The sequence below is a fragment of the Stenella coeruleoalba genome (genome assembly GCF_951394435.1).
Source record: "Stenella coeruleoalba genome assembly, chromosome: 20".
Classification (NCBI taxonomy): domain Eukaryota; kingdom Metazoa; phylum Chordata; class Mammalia; order Artiodactyla; family Delphinidae; genus Stenella; species Stenella coeruleoalba.
Genome location: NC_137166.1, coordinates 6,938,934 through 6,957,751, shown reverse-complemented (window position 1 = coordinate 6,957,751; position 18,818 = coordinate 6,938,934). Strand labels below are relative to the sequence as shown.

General features: G+C 55.5%; 1 protein-coding gene across 1 annotated transcript in view; it reads left to right on the top strand.

The window, feature by feature from the left end:
- CMIP (c-Maf inducing protein) overlaps positions 1 to 18,818 on the top strand; it is a 234,427-nt gene that overhangs the window by 149,817 nt on the left and 65,792 nt on the right. The window contains exon 3 of the mRNA XM_079908012.1: positions 6,407 to 6,457. Within this exon, the coding sequence (XP_079764138.1) occupies positions 6,407 to 6,457 (51 nt within the window). The remainder of the gene's footprint in view (positions 1 to 6,406; positions 6,458 to 18,818) is intronic.

The window sequence follows — 18,818 nt, the reverse complement described above, 5'->3', positions numbered from 1 at the left end:
GCCCAGTGCGCTCTCCATTCCCCTGGAAGGCACTTAGAGATGCCTGTGCTGGGATTCCGGACGTCCCTCAGCAGCCCCTATCCTTCTTCGAAACTAGACAAGCCAAAGGAAGGAGCAGGATGAACCCATCCCCTCTGGGATGTCGCATCCTCTCTGGTTCCGTCATCGAGAGGGGACACAGCTGTGAGGATGCGGTGGCCACACCACAGGTTGCCTCCCCTCTTCTGGAGGAAACTTCTGGCCTACCCTCTTGTTGGCGGTGCGGGGCCTCCTGGTGATTGGAGCCTTCCCGTTCATCAGCACGGCGCTTTCAGATTCCCCAGCCCAGTTCCTGGGAGCCCAGCTGCAGAGAGAGCAGGCTGTGGGCTCAGCCCAACCGGAGGCCCAGCCCAGCTCTACCATGCTCTCTCTACCTTTGTAACCTTGGGCAGCAGGATAACCTCTCTGGGCTGGCAATTTATCTGGAAACTGGACCCATAATACCTGTCTCCTTGGGTGCCGTGAGCATCAGCGATATTACATGTAAAATCCTTAAACACTACGCCTGGTGCACAGTAGGTGTTCAGGAAAAGACTGCCTTGATTATTTCTAGAGCCCTCGTCAAATATGACATGGGGAAGAGAGGGTATCGAGGCTGGACAGTTCTTTTGAAGTTTACTGCACATGAAATGTGCTTCAGTGAACAGAATGGGTATACCAATGCTTCAGCCAGCCAGCCAGCCATCTATTCACCTACCCATCCATTTATCCATCAGTCCGTTCACCCATCTGTCCATCCACCTATCCATTTATCCATGTATCCATCCAGTCATTCATTCATTCATTCATTCAACAAGTCAGCCAAACTTCCATTTAGCAAACATTTATCTGAGTTTTACGGACACAGTGTTGAATAAGTCAGACAGGGTCCCCGACCTCACAGGGCCCACAGGCTGGAAAGGAAGAAAAACAGCGAGACAAGCGATCACAGGGCAGTGTGACCTGTTCAATGAGGCGTCATCACCTGATGTGGTCAGGGGTGGCGAGGGGGAAGGCACCACTCAGACAGGCATTCCAGAGAATTGCCATTTCAGGTGAGACACGAAAGGTGAACAGTTCAGCAGGCATTGAGGGAGGGGGTGAAGGGTTGTCCACACTGTGTGAAAGCCAGACTGAAACAAAGCAAGCCAGGTTATGCTAGGTTATGCTGCAGTGACAAGCAGCCCTGAATTCTAAGTGGCTTCAAACAGCAAAGGATTATTTCTCACTCCTGCTGCATGTCCATCATGGGTCGGCTGGGAGCACGCTCCATCTGCAGTCTTTCTGGTCAGCAGGGCAGGGGGAAGGGACCTCCTCAGTCGTGCGCTGGCTCGTCAAGGCTTCCACCGGAAGTGACACAAGTCCCATGGCTGTGCATTCCTACCTCGTGCTCGAAGGAGAGCTGGAGACGTTGGGGGAGGACACGATGAGACCACAGCAAGTCTGGGTCTTGGTTTCCTCATCAGAAACAAGGCTGGAGAGGAAAAGGTTGGGTCAGAGTCGGGTCCTTACCCTTTGGTCCGTGGTGTGTTCTGAAACTGCTTGCACAATTGTGTGTGGGGTGGGGGGGGGGGGTTGTACACATGTGCACGTTACTTGGGTGCGAGTCCACAGCTTGTGTCAGGCTCTCAAAGGGTTTCAGGTTCCCATAAACCCCCAAAAGACCCAGTAGCCCTGGTCTGGGTGATCCTTGAAATCCCTTTGAGCCTCTGAATCAAAGAGCCGTTTGTTACAGTGGACGAACACGGCCAAGGCCTCTGTCTTCCTCCAAAGTGCAGCAAGCCTGCAGCGGAAGAGGGGACCGTGGCCGCCTCCCCTCCCAGTGGAGTTGGAAGGAATGAGCCCGCGGGTGGACGGGAGACATTGGGTGTCTCTGCCTCCCAGGGAAGGTGGCTCGGGAAGCTGGGTGGCGTCACCCTTCCCCAGCAGGCTTCTTGTGCTTTGCCTCGCCTGAAATTAATTCACTCAGCGGACTCTTTAACACCAGACTCACTGCGGCGGCAGCACTTAATCCCACTGGATCCTGCCTCCTTTCCTAATCCTGTGGGCAGGACAGATAACCGGCAGGGGGCGTGGGCAGGGTAAGGGCTCTAAGAGCTGGGAAGCAGGGGAGGGAGGGTGGACCTGGCCAGGGCCTCGGGGAGGGCAAGGGGTTTCAAAAGCAGAGAAAAGTGGGCGAGCGCCCTCGAAGAACGGTGGGCATGGGGGCGATGGTGTGGTCAGGGCAGGGCTGGGTCGGACTCCTGTGCGGGCTGCAGGGCCCTCCACCTGCTCTGAGACTCGATTTCCTCATCTGTGAGATGGGAGTTTGCACGCACTCTCCCACATGAGCAAAGACTTGGAAAACGCAGGTTGTCCTGCCTGAAAGGTTAGGCTGAGAGGGGAGATGACAAAGGGCAGGTGAGATGGTGGTTCATGTCCCTGAAGAAATTCTCCTCCCCTCCAGACAGTGAGACGGCTGTGAAAGGCGGGGCACACAGACCCAAGTGAGACCAGGACAAGGCTGGACCGGACACGGGGCAGGAGAGGAAATCTCTGGAGCTGTCCCTGCTCAGCAGCGAGCTGGGCACATTGAATGAGCTCTGGGCAGGGCCAGAACCATCTGGCGTGTGAGCCCTGGGACCTGGTGGTGCCAGGAGGGCTCACAGTGTAACTGGGAGAAGCTGTGTCTCTGGGAGCTGGCTGGCTCCTTCTGGAGAGACAGCTGCAGGGAAAAACGGATCCGGCGGGGCCGTGGGGACCCATCAGGACTCCAAGACGCAAGCAGCAGAGGTGGACTCAGGCTATCGCGAGCGGGAAGGGAAATATACTAGAAGGACTGGCGGGATCCTGGAGAGCTGAGGCCGGTGTGGGAGCCGTGTCCCAGCCCAGTAACCATCTTTAAAGGAAGACACAGCCCTTGCTTCATAAAGAATTGTCAGCCCCCCACCCCCCATCTCGACATCACTTGCTCGAGACCCAGAGTCCCAGCAGGAGCTTCTGATTGCCCAGTCAGATCACCTGCTCACACATGGCCAAGGGAGGGGCCAGGAGGCCCATTTAAAGATCTTTAGTCCCCTGCTGGCCTAGCCCTTAGGTTAGCCTTCTGGGCTTTCACTGCCGTGGCCCAGGTTCAGTCCCTGGTCAGGGAACTGAGATCCCACAAGCCGCGTGGCATGGCCAAAAAAACAAAAAAAAAGATCTTTAACCGGGACTCACACTGGAGAGGCCCCAGAATGGGAAGGGCTGGGCCTGGTTGTGGGGAAGACTGGTCTGTGTTGGACTGGATTGCCGAGGCAGAGAAAGGAGTCAGCATCCACCACTTACTACCATTGCCCTCCTGTTTCTTGCATTGTTTGTTTGTGTTCATTCGTTCTTGTGCAACCAGCCCTGATGGTACTACTGGCCACGCTAATCAGAGTGAGGGAGTTGGAAATGAGACCCTGCCCTCAGGGAGTTTACAGTCCTCTCGTTCATTCATTTGTTCATTCCTTCAGCAGGTCTCTCTCAGGCACCTCATGCCCCAGGCCCTGGGGATACAGTGATGGTCACACGGGGGTCACACACGGGTCACTCGTGTCAGCAGGGCAGCATGCTGGGTTGCCCAATGGGCGCAGAAGAGGGAGAACATGGGTCTTCTTCCCCCGCTCCTTCTCCACTTCCCTCTCCTCTGCTGTCTCCTCTCTCTTCCTTTGTGTCTTCTCTCGGTCTTTCAGTCCAGCCAGTGACGCCTTGTGGGCACTGCCTGGGCCCCCCGTGGACCCTCAGAACCAATGCAGTGATCCACGTCAGCACTAAACCAACCTGGCCATGCCTCCTGTATTCATTTCCTACTGCTACCGTGGCAAGTTACCACAAATTTACCACAAAAACAACACACATTTGTTATCTGACTATTGTGAAGGGCCGAATCCAACACAGGTCCCACTGGGCTAAAATCAAGGTATGCGCAGGGCTGGTTCCTTCTGAAACTCTAGGGAAGAATCCATTTCCTTGCCATTTCCAGCTTCTAGAGGCCGCCTACATCCCTGGGCTCATGGCCACATCATTCCAACCTCTACTTCCCTCTCTGACTCTCTGACCTCCTGCCTGTCTGTTCTATAGACCCTTGTGATGACATTGGTTCACCCAGAGATTCCAGAATCATCTCCCCGTCTCGGGGTTCTTCACTTAATGACATCTGCAAAGTCCCTTTGCACCTAAAGTAACGCATTCCCAGGGTATTAGGACATGGACAGTCTTCGGAGGCCCCTCATTCAACCTACCACACCTCCCCTCTCTCTGGCTACGTCGGTGTGTTAAAAAGCAGACAGATGGTTGCAGACCAGAAGCATGCTGCAGCCAGCTCATACCGGCTTGTACCAGCACCCAAGAGCCGATCGGGGTCAGCTCTTCTCAGCTCTGGTCCAGGGACGGCCCCTGGTAGCATGGAACCGGCCCAATGCCATCATTCACGGAAGGCCCCAGGCACACTGTGCCCGGGGCTTTTTATCCAGGAGAGCCTGTTGTGACGCATTTATGAGCACAGCGCTGGCCGTGCTGCTGCCGGCTCCCTGCTGCTGGTAGTGTTTGCACATGCCTGGCGCCGCGCTGAGTAAGCGTTTTACACGGATTATCTCATCATTTGGTATCTGCACCGCTACTCCTGAGTGTGGGATGTATTTTGTCACCCTAATGAACAGGAATTGTCCTGAGAGCACAGCTAGGTCAGCACTGACAGGAGGTGACCCAGGCACGGACCCTCCAGAGGGGGGCTTCTGGTCCCCGTGGTGGACTCCCCTTCAGCCTCTGCTGCCCCTGTCAGGTGTCACGGGCTCTGCATCATCAGGGAACTTGCTCCAGGTCACACCAGGGCAGAATGGGGGCTTGAACCCGGGTCTGCTGGAGACTCAGCTGCTGCAGATGTTCCTGCATCACACAGAGGGTGTCCCCCAGCCTGCTCCTCACGCGGGGCAGAAAGACAAACTCACCTTGCCTCCAGGTGCTGGAGTGGATCTGTTCAGGGTTTGTAATGAGTCTCCGAGCTTTGCTCACGGGAGCCTGATTCCCGGCTGCACAGGCCACTGAACTGGTTCATTCGTTCTGGCCCAGAGATTTGCCCAAACTCTGCCCCGGGCGAGCTGCTGACATTTCGTCGATGATTTGGCGGGAGTGGGGGGAGGTCATCTGCAAGACCTGGATCTCCTTGAACGAGGGTGACCCCAAGTTGCACACGCTGTGCGTGCGTGCACGTGTACACCTGTGTGGCTCAGGAAAAGAAGATGGGCATTCCTGCTTGGGGCGAGGCTCCTGCCCTGTCAGAGCCCCTTGCCCATCAGGGTCACCGCGACTTGAAACAGGGAGCTGCGGGGTCAGGCAGGGAACAGACGCTGCATTTTTGCCTTGGGGGTGGCCAGCAGCAAACTTGAAACGCCGTCACACTGTGGTTTCAGCATGAGTCAGACCGCCGGTTCAGGCCCTGCCCCACACCTACTGCCTGTGAGCCCGTGGGAGAGTTTAACCTCCCGAGCCTCGGTTTCCTCATCTGTACCATGGGGATAATGGTGCTGACAGTGCCAGCTTCCCAGCACTGACCGGCGAGGACTGGATGAGCCAGTCCACGCGTGGGGCTTAGTGCTCCGTCTAGGGCCTGTCAGACGTGCCGAAAATCCTGCTTTTGCCATCAGCAAATCTGCTAGAACCGGGGGTGAGAGCAGCGTGAGGCTGAGCGGCCCGAGGTCTCTGAACGGGTGTGGTGTGGATCAGGGAAGGCCTGGCTCCCTGCGCGGTGCTTTGAAATGTAGTTCTGCCCGAGGTCAAGGCTGGGTGCTCTCTACCATGGCTTTCTGCAGTTGGCAGGAGGTGCAGTGGTTAAACCCGCAGGCTTGGAAGCCGTGCTCTGGGTTTAAGTGCGGTCAGTTGACGTGAGAGCTCGGGGTCTCAGTTTTTCCCTTTGTGAAATAGACGCAGTGTTGCCCACCTCATAGGGCTGTCGTGAGGGCTGATGACAGATTACGTGGATAACAAAGGCCCGGTGCCTGGAGCAGGGCTTGGGGAGCACCCAGGCAGCTACATTATCATCCTCATCTCCCTACACGCCTCTTCCCCACGCATCCTGGCCCCTTCTCGGATCCCGGATGAGTTGAGATATGTGTACGGTTGAAGCTCTTCCAGGCACCAGTGTCTACCCAGCAGAATAAGTGCCCGATGGCAGCAATGTCTATTTCAGACAAGTCCCCCAGGTGACCACTTCCGGCCTGGTTTTACACACAAGGGGTTCAGCTTGGTGCATGCCTGGGAAGGCTCTGCAGGGCCACGGGGCAGAGCCTGCAGGACAGAGCCGGCTGGGGCTCTCATGCTGGCCTGTAAAATGCTCTGAAATGCCGCGAGCCAGCGACTTGACCTTGCTGTCCTGTTCTTCTCGTTGCAGGCTGCCAACAGCTACCTGCGAGACCAGTGGTTCCATTCTCTGCAGTGGAAGGTAAGTCCTGACTCGCTTGCTTGTTGGAGGAGCTGGTCTGCCAGCCAGAGACGTGAGGGCAGAGGTCTCCTGCCTTCTGGGAGGCTCAGCCCAGGGGCTTTGCTCCACTGTGTGGAAGCCCCCCACCTCCCTCTTGGATGGTTGATACCTTTCCCCCTTGCGATGGTGACACTGTGCTCGTGCCCGGCTGGCCCTTGACTTTGCCCAGGAGCCTTATCGTGTGGTGCCTGCTTGATCTCAGGACAGGGGCTCATCTGAGGGGCTCGAGGTGATGGGTTGAAAGGAACTTCCGAAGGCGCCAGCAGAGGTAAATTTATCAGAGGTGCAGAAGCCCAACCGTATTTCCAGAGGCTTCACTTCCTTTTGCCCTAATTTCCCAGTTCTAGCTCTGCATAGCATGGTCCCCGGCCTTCTAATACACAGGGTGAATGAGCTCCCGACTGGTCACCTTCAAGACCCAGGGGCCAGATTTATGAGAAGGGTCCTCCCAGCCCCCTGGGGAGTCCGCGTTCTGCTCCATGGCTCAGGACCTTCGCACCCTGCCCCCCGTCTCTCCTGCCTTCTGACCTTTTAGTTTAGAACAAGACGTGACAGGCCCACGGGCTCGCAGAGCCAGCAGGGTATGGCTAGGATGACCGGTGCCTGTCCTGAGCTGTCATCTTTACTGTAATCTGGAGCGCGGTGGGGGACGAGCAGCTGGCCCTGGACAGGGTTTGAGACCATGTGCCGTGTTGGGATGACCAAAGGGACACTTAGAATTCTTCTCGTGCCTCTGGAGGGGCTCTCGTCACAGCTGGGCGGAGGACAGAAATACAACCCCGGAAAATTACATTCCTGGTCCCAAAGAGGGCCACTCCCCTCCTTTCCCCGACAGCTGCAGGTCCTCTCCTTTGTGCCAGCGTGGCCATCTCAGAGGCTGAACAGGAGTCTCCAAGTGGGGGCCGCAAAGGGAAAGGACTAGCATTTACTGAGCACCTACTGTGTGCCTGGAGCATGAGGCTGGCCCATCACGCCTATTGCACCCTTGCGGCAGCCTCGTAAGGTGGCTTGTTGTCATTGCTCCCATTTTTTATACAGGGAAGGCGAGGCCAGACCGGAGCCCAACTCCCATAGCTGGTAAGGGCCTGGGGCAGTGTTCAGGCCCAGGTTTTTGCCGTTTCTGGACGCAGGCAGAAGGCCCCGGGTGACAGCTAAGCGGGCAAGTGGCACGTGCCTGCTTGGAGTCTGCAGGTGCTGCAGAGAGCTTGATTTCTGCAGGGACATCGTCCCTAAGGCCTGGCTCTCTGCCGCCAGATGTGTCCCGGGACAGGCAGGACATCCATCAGGACCTGCCAGGGGCCACCGGGGAGGTAAATGCCGGAGCGGTCTAGAGGGAGGGAGGAATAGAGGCACGGGGCAGTGGGGGCCCTGCAGGAAAGGCCGCTTCACTGCCACGGACAGTGGTTACTTAGAGGCTTCCCTCTTCTGTCGTTCATGCGTGTTTTCCTTGGGAGTCCTCAGTAAGTGATTGCTTTGCTTTTTCTTAGGTCAGGGTGGGGCAGGAAGTACTTGGAGACATACCGCCTACTTGACAGTTTGGGGAAAAGCCTCTTGGAAAAGGTGGCCGAGATCAGTGTCAAGGAAGAGGTGGTCTTTAGTGGAAACCACAGAGCTCTGCTTTCCTCCTTGCCCTGGTCCACATTTTCTTCAACCATTTTCGGGAATCTCTGGGAACACCTAAAAGGCAGTGCTTGTGAAATGTGTGAATATTATGCAGCTACAAGGGATGACTAAGATGGTGGGCATAGAAAGCCAGATTTCGGGAGATCAGTGACAGCCAGAAGGATGATTTAAGAGTGACAAGCTTGAAATGTACACATTCAGACGTCAAGGATTGCATGTGGGGTTCAGACAGTTGATTGAGCAAGTACAGAACTGGGGATCCCTGGACTTCTAGCAGTTCTCATAAAGACCTGGATATCTGCACTCAATTTTGGTGGTGTTTGGTTTGTGTATGGTTGTTAAATCTAATCAGTTGAATTTTTAAAAAGAAAAGAGGGCTTCCCTGGTGGCGCAGTGGTTGAGAGTCCGCCTGCCGATGCAGGGGACGCGGGTTCGTGCCCCGGTCCGGGAAGATCCCACATGACGCGGAGCGGCTGGGCCCGTGAGCCGTGGCCACTGAGCCTGCGCATCCGGAGCCTGTGCTCCGCAACGGGAGAGGCCACAACAGTGAGAGGCCCGCGTACCGCAAAAAAAAAAAAAGAAAGGAAAGCAAGCATCGCGGAAACTCAGATCAGGATATCAAGGAATCAGCAGATGCTCAGCAGTGAGTGGCCCTTTTGCCAGGTGAAGGAGGGTGACCTTTGTTCTCACTGTTTCGATATCTGCTTGTGTTTTAGGCATGTGTAAGATGCTAGCAGTTTTTCCCTTTGGACACCCCCCCCCCATAATTTAGGTATGCTGCCACCAGGTGGCAGTGATATTTCAGTATCACCGACCTGATTTCATTTCTGTGGCTCTTTGCCACTCGGTTTTGATGAGATTGGAGGGAGGCGCGCTCTCCTTCCTTGTAAAATGGCAAAGAAACATAAGGTGTTTCTGAGGTACTGCCTGCTGGTGAAATGAGTTGAGACCCAGATTCGAATCCTGGTTCTATAGGTGACTCATCTTGTGGTCCGCATAGATTCTAGCAAGTGTTCATTGATCCATATGTGGTTACTGAGTACCTACAATATACAAGGCACAGCCAGGGGCTTTCCTGTTCCTTGTCATTCAGCAAGTGACAAGGCTCAGAGAGGTCTAGTTACTTGCCCATAGTCACACAGTGGATTTCAGTACAGCTTCGTGGAGCTGCCCTTTCTCCTCCTTTATCCAGCTGTGTGTGACCCTGAGCTTTGGCCTTTTCAGCCCACTCGGGATGTGTCCTGCTTCTCCTCCCTGATACAGCCACTCTCTCCTCCGTATTTACCACCAACCATTTGGGGTTTTTCTTTTTCTTTCCTTTTCTTTTCTCCATCTTTAACTAAAAGGGGGGGGGGAATCAATAGAACATCCAAAATTAAGGACTTTAGAAACCCCACAACCTCAGCTTGAGTTTTAAAAATTTCTAAATGTTGTGTTTATCACTTTTTCTCCTATACCATCGTATACGTCCCTGTTGTAGCCGCAGCGCAGATAGAGAATACTTTTTCTATTTTTAAAGAATGTTAGCTCTTAAATGCTGCGTTCCTGTTGCTTTATCGGGTTTTTATCCAGTTATGCTGACACCTCCAGGGCATCCTCCACAGGTGTGATATTGCCTCCAAGGGCGTCAAAATTGGTATTTTGGGGCTTAAAAAACCTTAAGTTATTCCAGTGGTGTGTGGCCTTCCTAGTTCAACCTACTCAACAAAATCTTACTGTCTAGGATTTAGTTTCAAAGGGATCAGGGCAAGGTGTGGGGAGGGGCTGGGGGCGGGTATCTTAAAAGGCTCCTTAGGGGAATGATAATGGAAAAGAAACTTGAGAAGCACCGCTCTAGAATCTACCTCGGGTTGTGATGTTGAACATGGCAGAGTCTGAGTAACACACCTGTGTGATGCTCTTGATGCCCGTCTCCATCCTGGGGGTCCCGTTGGTCTCGTGGCCTCAGCTCAGCTCTGTGCGTCCACAGGCCGTCACAGCGCGTCGGGAGCGCCCCCTCCGCTCTGGACTCTGTATTTTAAGCGTCATGTCAGCTCACTGAATGATCTGTTGTTGACGTTTGCATGTGAGGGAATCGGAGTCACTTGTCCAAGGTGCCAGGGCCCCCAGAGGGGGGACAGGGGTTTGACCCACAACATCCTGGCCCCCGGACCCCCTTCCCTACCTCTCCCTCTCTCCGGGCATTTCTGCCCTTCCTCCCGGATTCCCGCCCTTGGGCAGCACTGATCAGGGAGGTGCAGGCAAGGCCTGGGGCCCGGAGGAGAATGACAGGAAGGGGGTGGGACCGCAGCGGAGCACGCTGTCCTCGGGGCTCTCTGGGGAGGCCAGGCCTGTTTGGTTTGGGTGGCTTGGCCCCTGAGGCCAGTTCCTGGGGGGATGGAGGCATAAACAGTTGTACTGAGTTAATGAGGCCTCATTTCTGACTCAGATGCACCTTGGAAGCCACGTCCTGCGGAGACAGGCCTGCCCGTGTGTGTCCGGCTGTGAGGGGACAGGCCTGTGTGGGTGTACGAGGCCAGGAGGGGACAGAGTGTGCTGCAGCCTGTGAGGGTCCAGTGTGTGGTTATAACGCTGTCAGGAAGCTGGCCTGTTTCTAGGTTCAAGCCGAGAGGCCCAGGTGCTCACAGCTGTGAGGACAGGCCCGTCTGGGCGCACAAGGCCCCGAGTACCTGGCTGGGAAGAGACATGTGCATAAGGTGCCCCCGAAAAAGCCAGGTACCAAAAAGCGCCCGCTTTGTGTAGCCGGCGCTTCTGGTGCCTCCAGCTCTGAAAGACGCCTTCTCCCTCCCTGAGAGGGCTTCCTCGGCCCTTGCACAGAAGTCTTGAAAACCAAGATGATTTTCTCCCTGGGGAAGCTGGGTCACCAACGACAGCCCCAGGGGCCGACCGAGCGCCGCGGCGGGGAGCAGGCTGTGTGAGACCAGAAGCCGCCTGTTTTCCTGTCGCAAGGCCGCCAGGCAGAGGAACGCACTTGGCTCTGGGAAAATCCCAGCCCAGGTTCGCATCCTCTCTGGCCTGCTGCCCTGGCCACGCTGCCGCCCTCTCCCCGAGTCCCCAGGCAGGGTTTCCCAAGCCCCTGGGGCGGCCACAGCAACGTGGTCACCCCATCCTCTGTAGAGAGTAGGAGGGTGGAGAAGAACGTGGGCTCTGTGTGTATGTGTGTGTGTGTGTGAGCGCGAGGGGGTGACTGTGTTATGGGTGCATTGGGTGTGGGGTGTGTTTTTGGGGGCCTCAGTTTTCTCCTCTGTGAAATGGGGAAATTGCTAACCAGGACCTCGCCCACTGGGTCAGTGTGAAGAAGGGCTGCCCTCCCAGGGCCGTGGGAGCATCATCCCCTGCGCCCTTATCAGAGCAGCCAGCGGGTGGGAGTGGGCACCCAGCCCCTGCAGTGCCGCCGTGGCATGTCTGTAAGATCCGAGGGGGTGGGCAGTCTGTCCTCGGAGGGCCCCGCCTGGCGCAGGCTGTGGGGCGCTCCTATCGCCAGGCCTGCAGTAGCGGTTCTGCAAGGTCTTTGCTACCCCGCCTCATGGATGAGGGGACGGCCATTGCCAAGGGCGGCCGCTCCCAATGGTGTCACAGTCTAGCTTCCACATCAGGCCCTGGGCTGAGCCCCAACCAGGGTCCCCGGTGCATAGGTGAGGAACTGGGGGTGTAGGGCGTGCCTGGGAGCCTGGCTTCTCTCTCCCATCGGGTCGCCCTTTTGGGAAGGCTGGACCATCACCCCCAGTCCCATGCAGGGAGAGAGGCACCGCTGGTGCTGAGATTCCTGGGGGAAGCTGGGTCAGAGGGGACAGAAGGCCCTTGAGCTGATGCTCCTCCCCTGAGGGGAAGCTGCGCAGGGGAAGGGTGGGACCCTTCAGTGGGTGCTGTCACCCTCCACTCTGACCTTCCTCCTGGACCCTCCTCCCTCTCCCTCTTGGGCACAGGAGTCCGAGACCTTTACTCCCAGGGGAAGAGCCACTTCTAGTCCCGCAGCCGCGGCCCCTGGACTACCCCACTCTATCCACTGCAGATCCCCCCGAGCATGCTTCCCCTAAAACACGTGCCCGAGCCTAAGTCCAGCCCTGCCTCAGCGCACGGCGGCCGGTGGCCTCAGCACCCCCCACTGGACGCTCCTCCTGTGCTGAGCAGATGCCAGCACCTCGCGCACCACCCCGCTGAATCCCCGCAGCCCTGAGGAGGGGACACGTCCTCCTGCTGCCCCATTTCACAGATGCGGAGACAGAGGCCGAGAGGTGAACTGCTTGCTCAAGGGCCCGCACCTATTACGTGACAGAGCTGGGGTCTGAACACAAGTTTGATTCCAGAACCTGGGATCGTCACCACTGGGAACGTGGCTTCCGCTGCACACGTGTGTGTGCGCACACATACGCAGACACGCATACGCACCGGACGGTTCCTCCCTCACACCTGCGGGCTTGCGCTCCTGACCATCCCCATCGCCTGTCTGTCCTCGTGCCTCGCGTGTCGGGGGCTGTGGTATTTTTGTCTCGTGAAGCGTTTCATGAGAGCTCTACATTTTTCTCTGAGTCTCACAGACGTCCCCGTGAGGATTATGTGAATTAACCTCTGACTTGGCCATCCCCTGCTTCCTGCTTCCTGCGTGGCGCACGGCACACGGCAGACCACCTGGGCCTGGGCCCCGGAAGGTCAAGGTCAGGACCAGCCACTTACACATCTGCCCGAACACACCGTGTCGCCCGTGTCCCCAGATTCGAGCATCGAGGCTGTGTTACCTGACCTAGCCTTGCTCCTGGCCCCCCTTGGCTCTGGGCCACACGCTCCCATGTGGCTCCTGCTGGGCTCACAGTGTCTAGAGGGAAGGTCGTGACCCCTGTTTCACCTCCTGCCATTTCCACACAGCCCATCCCTCCTGCCCCGCTCCCCTCTTTCTCTGCCCTTTTACCATGATCATGAAAACGCCTTTACAACCACATTCGAGGGCAGAGACCGCTCTGCTCTGGCCAGTCCCCACCTGAGGGTGGATTTTACTCCTGCAAACGCCCTTCCAGCTTTCGTCCACCTTTGCATGGACCTTTTGGCAGCTGTGGCCAGGTGTGCAGACAGTCCTGCCAGCATTAACGCTGCAGCTTAAACGTTTCAGCATATGTCCATCACGTCTGTAGAGAGGTCGTGACATAATTGACCAAAGGTAAATTTTCAAAAAAGAAAAAAAAGAAAAAAAATATATATATACATATATATGCATATATATGTATATACACACAGATGGATTATGTCTTCTGCAAAATAAATCAAAGTAATATTAATAAAAAATAATTGACCGAAGGACCTGCTTTTGGGCATGTGCACTGTTCCCGTTTTTCTCAGTTATAGATAATGCAGTCACGACTGTCACCTATAGCCAAGCTTTTGCTTCTTTTGAACTACTTTTCAGGGCAGGTTTCCACAACAGTGGTTACCAGGCAGAGAGCAGGGGTAATTTTGTGTGTGTGACTCTGTCCACATACTGCCAATTTGCTCCCCAAAGAAAAATTTCTGTAATGCCTAAGGGGAGAGCTCTGGGCCACACTGCGTGAGTTCAAATCCTGGCTCTACTGCCCACGGGCTCTGTGACCCTGGACTAGCTGCTTTCCTCTGTGGGCCTCTTTTTCCTCCTGAATAAAGTGGGGGTCATGATAGGACCAAGCTTATTATGTTCCTGTGAGAGTTAAATGGGTTAGTCGCAGTAAAGAGCTTAGAACGGCACCTGCCATGTGAACAAGTATTGGATCAACGTTAATTCTTCTTCTTTAGTGACCAAGGCCTCTTTCCCTTTGTGTAGAAAGGCTCCAAAGGACAGGGCTCTAGAAGGAAGGGGGCACATGTGTAGCATGCGTGCCACCAACCTCCGGTGAGCCCCATGACATGCATCACTAATCAGTCACTGAACTCTTCTCCACATAGTACCTGCTGGTCAACCTGAGTTGACAGAGGGAGCGAACACCCACCACACCCGCTTTAGTGACCTCCTGGACCTGTGGAATTTGAGTATTACTGGGAATCCACGTCCAGTCCTGTCAGTTCTGGCCTGTGTCTCCTTGGGGCTTTTTCACGGGAGCCTTTGCTGAGCTTCCTCTTCTCCGCTGCCTGGGAAGGTCATGAGTGTCAGCCGTCCCGCCTCTGAGCAGGAAGGTAAATCAGGGAAGCAGGGCAAGGAGGGCAGGAGTTGCCCTCGGTCCTTTTACAGGCCCGGCCACAGGTCTGCTTCCTCCAGGTCGAAAAGGCGGGAATTCCATCCAGATTGATTTCTGGCACGTGGTCAAAGAGGGCTTTGTGACTTCCTATGAGGGGTCAGAGGGATTCCACAGAGAACTGTGAAATGAGGGGCTCTCCCCACAAGGCAGGGGGCCTATCACAGTCCAGGACTTCTGGGGGGGCCCTCAGCGGGAGGTGCAGCTGGTGGCAGAGCCAAGCCCCCGAGAGCGGAGGCCCTCACAGAGGTGAGTCCAGCCAGGCCACTTCTGCACCTGTGGTCAACGGAACTCGAGGGAGGCCATGGGGCCCAGGCTGCCAGTCGCCCGGGGAGGGCCCCAGTCCAGCCTCCAGCGACTCCCAGCCACAGCTCACGGCCCTCGGTGGGTCATCGGGGACCCTGTAACTAATAACAAGGGAAGCGTCAGGGTTTGAAACTAACAAGTGGCAGAGGGCAGGACGGCCTGGGGAGGAGAGCTCACGCTCTCCTGGGTTTTCTTTACAGTAAACGGAGAGAACACTTACTAGGTACCTACTAGCTTCAGGAGCTGTGCTGGGGGCTCTGATGTGTGCTCTCTTGCAGTCTTCTCAAAGTCAGGCCCATCTTGAAGGAGGAGCTGAGAGGGCAAAGGGGCTTGTCCATAGCTAGAACCAGGCAGAGCTGGGATTTGAACCCGGGGTGGTGGGTCTCCGAGCCCAACCCCCTTATCCTGGTGGGAGGAGACGCCATCTCAGGCCTAGAGAGGTTGCGGGTGTGGGCAGCGTAGCCCTGTGTCTGAGCCCACAGAGGCCAGGAAGCCCCAGATGGGCGTTAAGCCCTTGCAGTAGTCTCCACTTTCCCCAACCAGAGCTCTCTTTGGAATAGACATGAGGCGCTTTGGTCTGTTTCGTTGTTGTTGTTTTGATAAATTTATTTATTTATTTTTGGCTGCGTTGGGTCTTCGTTGCTGCGCATGGGCTTTCTCTAGTTGCAGCGAGTGGGGGCTTCTCTTTGTTGCGGTACGCAGGCTCTGGGCGCGTGGGCTTTGGTAGTTGTGGCACGTGGGCTCAGTAGTTGTGGCTCGCGGGCTCTGGAGCAGAGGCTCAGTAGTTGCGGCGCATGGGCTTAGCTGCTCCGCGGCATGTGGGATCTTCCCGGACCAGGGCTCGAACCCGTGTCCCCCGCACTGGCAGGCGGATTCTTAACCACTGCGCCACCAGGGAAGTCCTCTGGTCTGGTTTTTAAATAAACTTTTCAAGGGATAACATACATGTAGAAAAGTGCATAGATCAAAAGAGTGCTGCTGGATGAATTCTCACAAATTCTCGCAGAATCAACCTGTGTAACCACGCAGATCAAGACACAGAGCATGACCACCTCCTTGGTGCCCCCCGCCCCCGCCCCAGGCCCTCCAGTCCCTGCCAACGCCCCCCCCCACCCCAGCACAGGAAATCACTCTCCTGCCTTCCAGCAGCATGGATTACTCTCGCACGAACCTGAACTTCATGTAAATGGAATCGTACAGGCTGAACTCTTCTGTGCCTGGCTCCTTCGGCTCAAAATTATGTTTATAAGATTTACCTATGCAATATATAATATCCTGTGTAGCGGTAATTTATTCATTTGCTTTGCTCCATAGCATTCTGCTAAATGAATATAGACTATTAATTTGTTCATTCTGTTAATGGACAGATACTTCCAGGTGGGGGCTACTATGAATAGAACCATTATAAACATGTCTCCTGGTGAACGTATGTTTACAGCCTTTGGAGCACGGGCCGTAGGGCAAGCAGAGGGTCCCCTCTGGTGGATGCTGCCCAACAGTTTTCCAAAGTGGTCCAAACCAATTTATACACCTACCAGGGGTATGCAAGAGTCCTAAGGTGAGACATTTAAAATTGCATGTATTAAGATTTTCTTTTAATAGTGAAAAGGACAAAGAAAACTAAAAAAACTTCCCACTGTCCATAAACCTTTGTTAACACTTTTTAAGTTTAAAAATAAATGGAGCTAGAATGGAGACATAACAAAATGCACCCATTTATCTTTTGGGTCTGCTGAGTTTTGACTGTCGTAGTCACCTGAATCACCACCATCCAGGTTCCCGTCACCCGGGACAGTTCCCTCCTGCCGCCTTTTCCAGCCAATCCCTCACTCCCCAGATATCCGCTGTTAGCATCTAAGACCAGTGAGTTATGCATGTACTCGGTAATTCTAAAAACTCTAGAAGGGTGTAACATGCATAGTCTCTCCTCCCTCCACTCCATTTTCCCTAAGGCAGTCCTGTTAGTCTCATGGGGCCCTTCAGAAGGTTTTATGAAAATTCCTTTTAAAACACCACACAGGTTTTATTATCCACACTGGGTGTTCCTTGGTCCTTTACCCTTTAATTACGTATCGTGCTTGAGCTCATACAGCACGTTCAGATCTACTTCATTTCTTTTTACGGTTTTGTAGTATTTCATTCAGACAAGCGTCAAGCCAGGTGGGACTTTAGATCTTTCGGTTTTTACTGTTGAGAAGCTGAGTTTCTGCGGGAAAGGACAGGCATTGCTGAGTGCCTGCCGTCCACCAGCCAGAGGCAGTGAGAGGCACCTTGTACCTAATCCTCACCCCTTTGGATCCCTCTAACCATCCCACTCAAAAGGTCAAGAACATGGAGCCCAGGGGCCCCAGGTGGAATGACCTGTCCGGGCCGCAGGGCAGGAAGCAGGGGAGCTGGGTTTGCACCACGTCCCTGGGACCCCAGGCCTTTCCCTGCCCCCTGCTGCCCCAGCACCGGGCTTGGAGACATTAGACACCCCAGTGCCCCCTGCATGACGGCCTTCCCTGGGCCTCAGGAGGGACGGGTGGCAGCCGACGCTCCAAACAGTCAGGAAAGAAGGGCATTTGTGGGTTGTTTTTTCTTTCCCAGACGAGGAGGGGGCCCAGGGCTTCAACGTGTCATCCCACGCACACTTTGACGGGGCTGATGAGTCACCGCACCACACAAGGAAGTTTTCCACGTAAACGTTTTGCGGGTGAACTTGTTTCCAGCCCTTTAAGGCAAAAATTTTTTTGTGCCTTTCTCTTTCTTCAAATAAGTCTTTAAAACATAAATGGGGGCTTCCCTGGTGGCGCAGTGGTTGAGAGTCCGCCTGCTGATGCAGGGGACACGGGTTCGTGCCCTGGTCCGGGAAGATCCCACGTGCCGTGGAGCGGCTGGGCCCCTGAGCCATGGCCACTGAGCCTGCGCGTCCGGAGCCTGTGCTCTGCAACGGGAGAGGCCACAGCAGTGAGAGGCCCGCGTACCGCAAAAACAAACAAACAAACAAAAAACATAAATGAGAGACAATCTCTTGACCAGGAAGACCTTCTGTTCTACAGGAGTCTGCAGGTCCCTTCCGCAGCTGGGTGGTGGGCAGCAAGCCCCCCGAGCCGGGGATGCTGGGCAGCTCTCGGGGGCCCATGCGGGGGGCGGGGCCGGCCTCGGAGGGGAGGGTGGCCTGCCGTTCTGGGTTTGCCTCCAAGGCTCCTGCCCGCCTGTTGGCTCAGAGAGAAGGCCAAACAGAGCCTCTGAAAAGAGCAGTGCCTGTCCCCACAGAGGGATTAGGTCCTCACCTCTCCCGGCCATCAGAAAATACCCAGTGGGCAGCCAACTCTCTGGATGGAAAGGGGTTTGGGAGAGAGGCTAATTGATCGGGAGACAAGGGCGGAAGTCCCATGGCCCTTGTCCCTCTGAGACCCCAAGGATGGTTTTGCAGAAGGCTCTGAAATGGACAGAGCACCCGCCCCTGTCCAGGGTGCTAAAGCCGCCCGGACGGAGCCTGCTGACCTTGGCGGCAGGAGGCCCCGGTGGTCTGTGTCCGGGTGGGAGCTGGAGAAACAGTGGGGACCAAGCAGATGCGTGGATAAGACCCTTTGGCAGAGTGGGCCGAATCTGCCCTCTGGGCTGGAACAGACGTCCGAGAGTGCGTGGACCCTGAAAAGCGCCCCCAGGAGACCAAGGGCCAGCTGAGCAATGGCCGAAGGTGGCAGGCTGGAGCAGACCATTGGCATCTGTTGGCTCTCGAAGCCTTTGTCAGCACCTGCGTTGAACTTTCCATCAGGGATGGTCTTTATTTCCTCAGAGGCCTCTCCGTCACGATGGACCCCGGGGGTTCCGAACTGTAGCTCAGTGGTTCTCAAAGTGGGGTTCCCAGACCAGCAGCCTCAATGTAGCCTGGAAACTTACTAGGAATGCAGATCTTCTGTCTTATAAACTGGAAAGTGGGGGAGGAGAGTGTAGCAAGGTGTGTTTTCCATGCCCTCCAAGTGATTCTGATACACAGCACAGTCGGAGAGCCACTGCAGTAGCTTAAAGAAAGGGGAAAGATGGGACTTCCCTGGTGGTCCAGTGGTAAAGAATCCGCCTTCCAATGAGGGGGGACGTGGGTTCGATCCCTGGTCGGGAAACTAAGATCCCACATACCGCGGGGCAACTAAGCCCACACTCCTCAACTAGAGAGCCCGCGTGCCCTGGAGCCCGTGCGCCACAACTAGAGA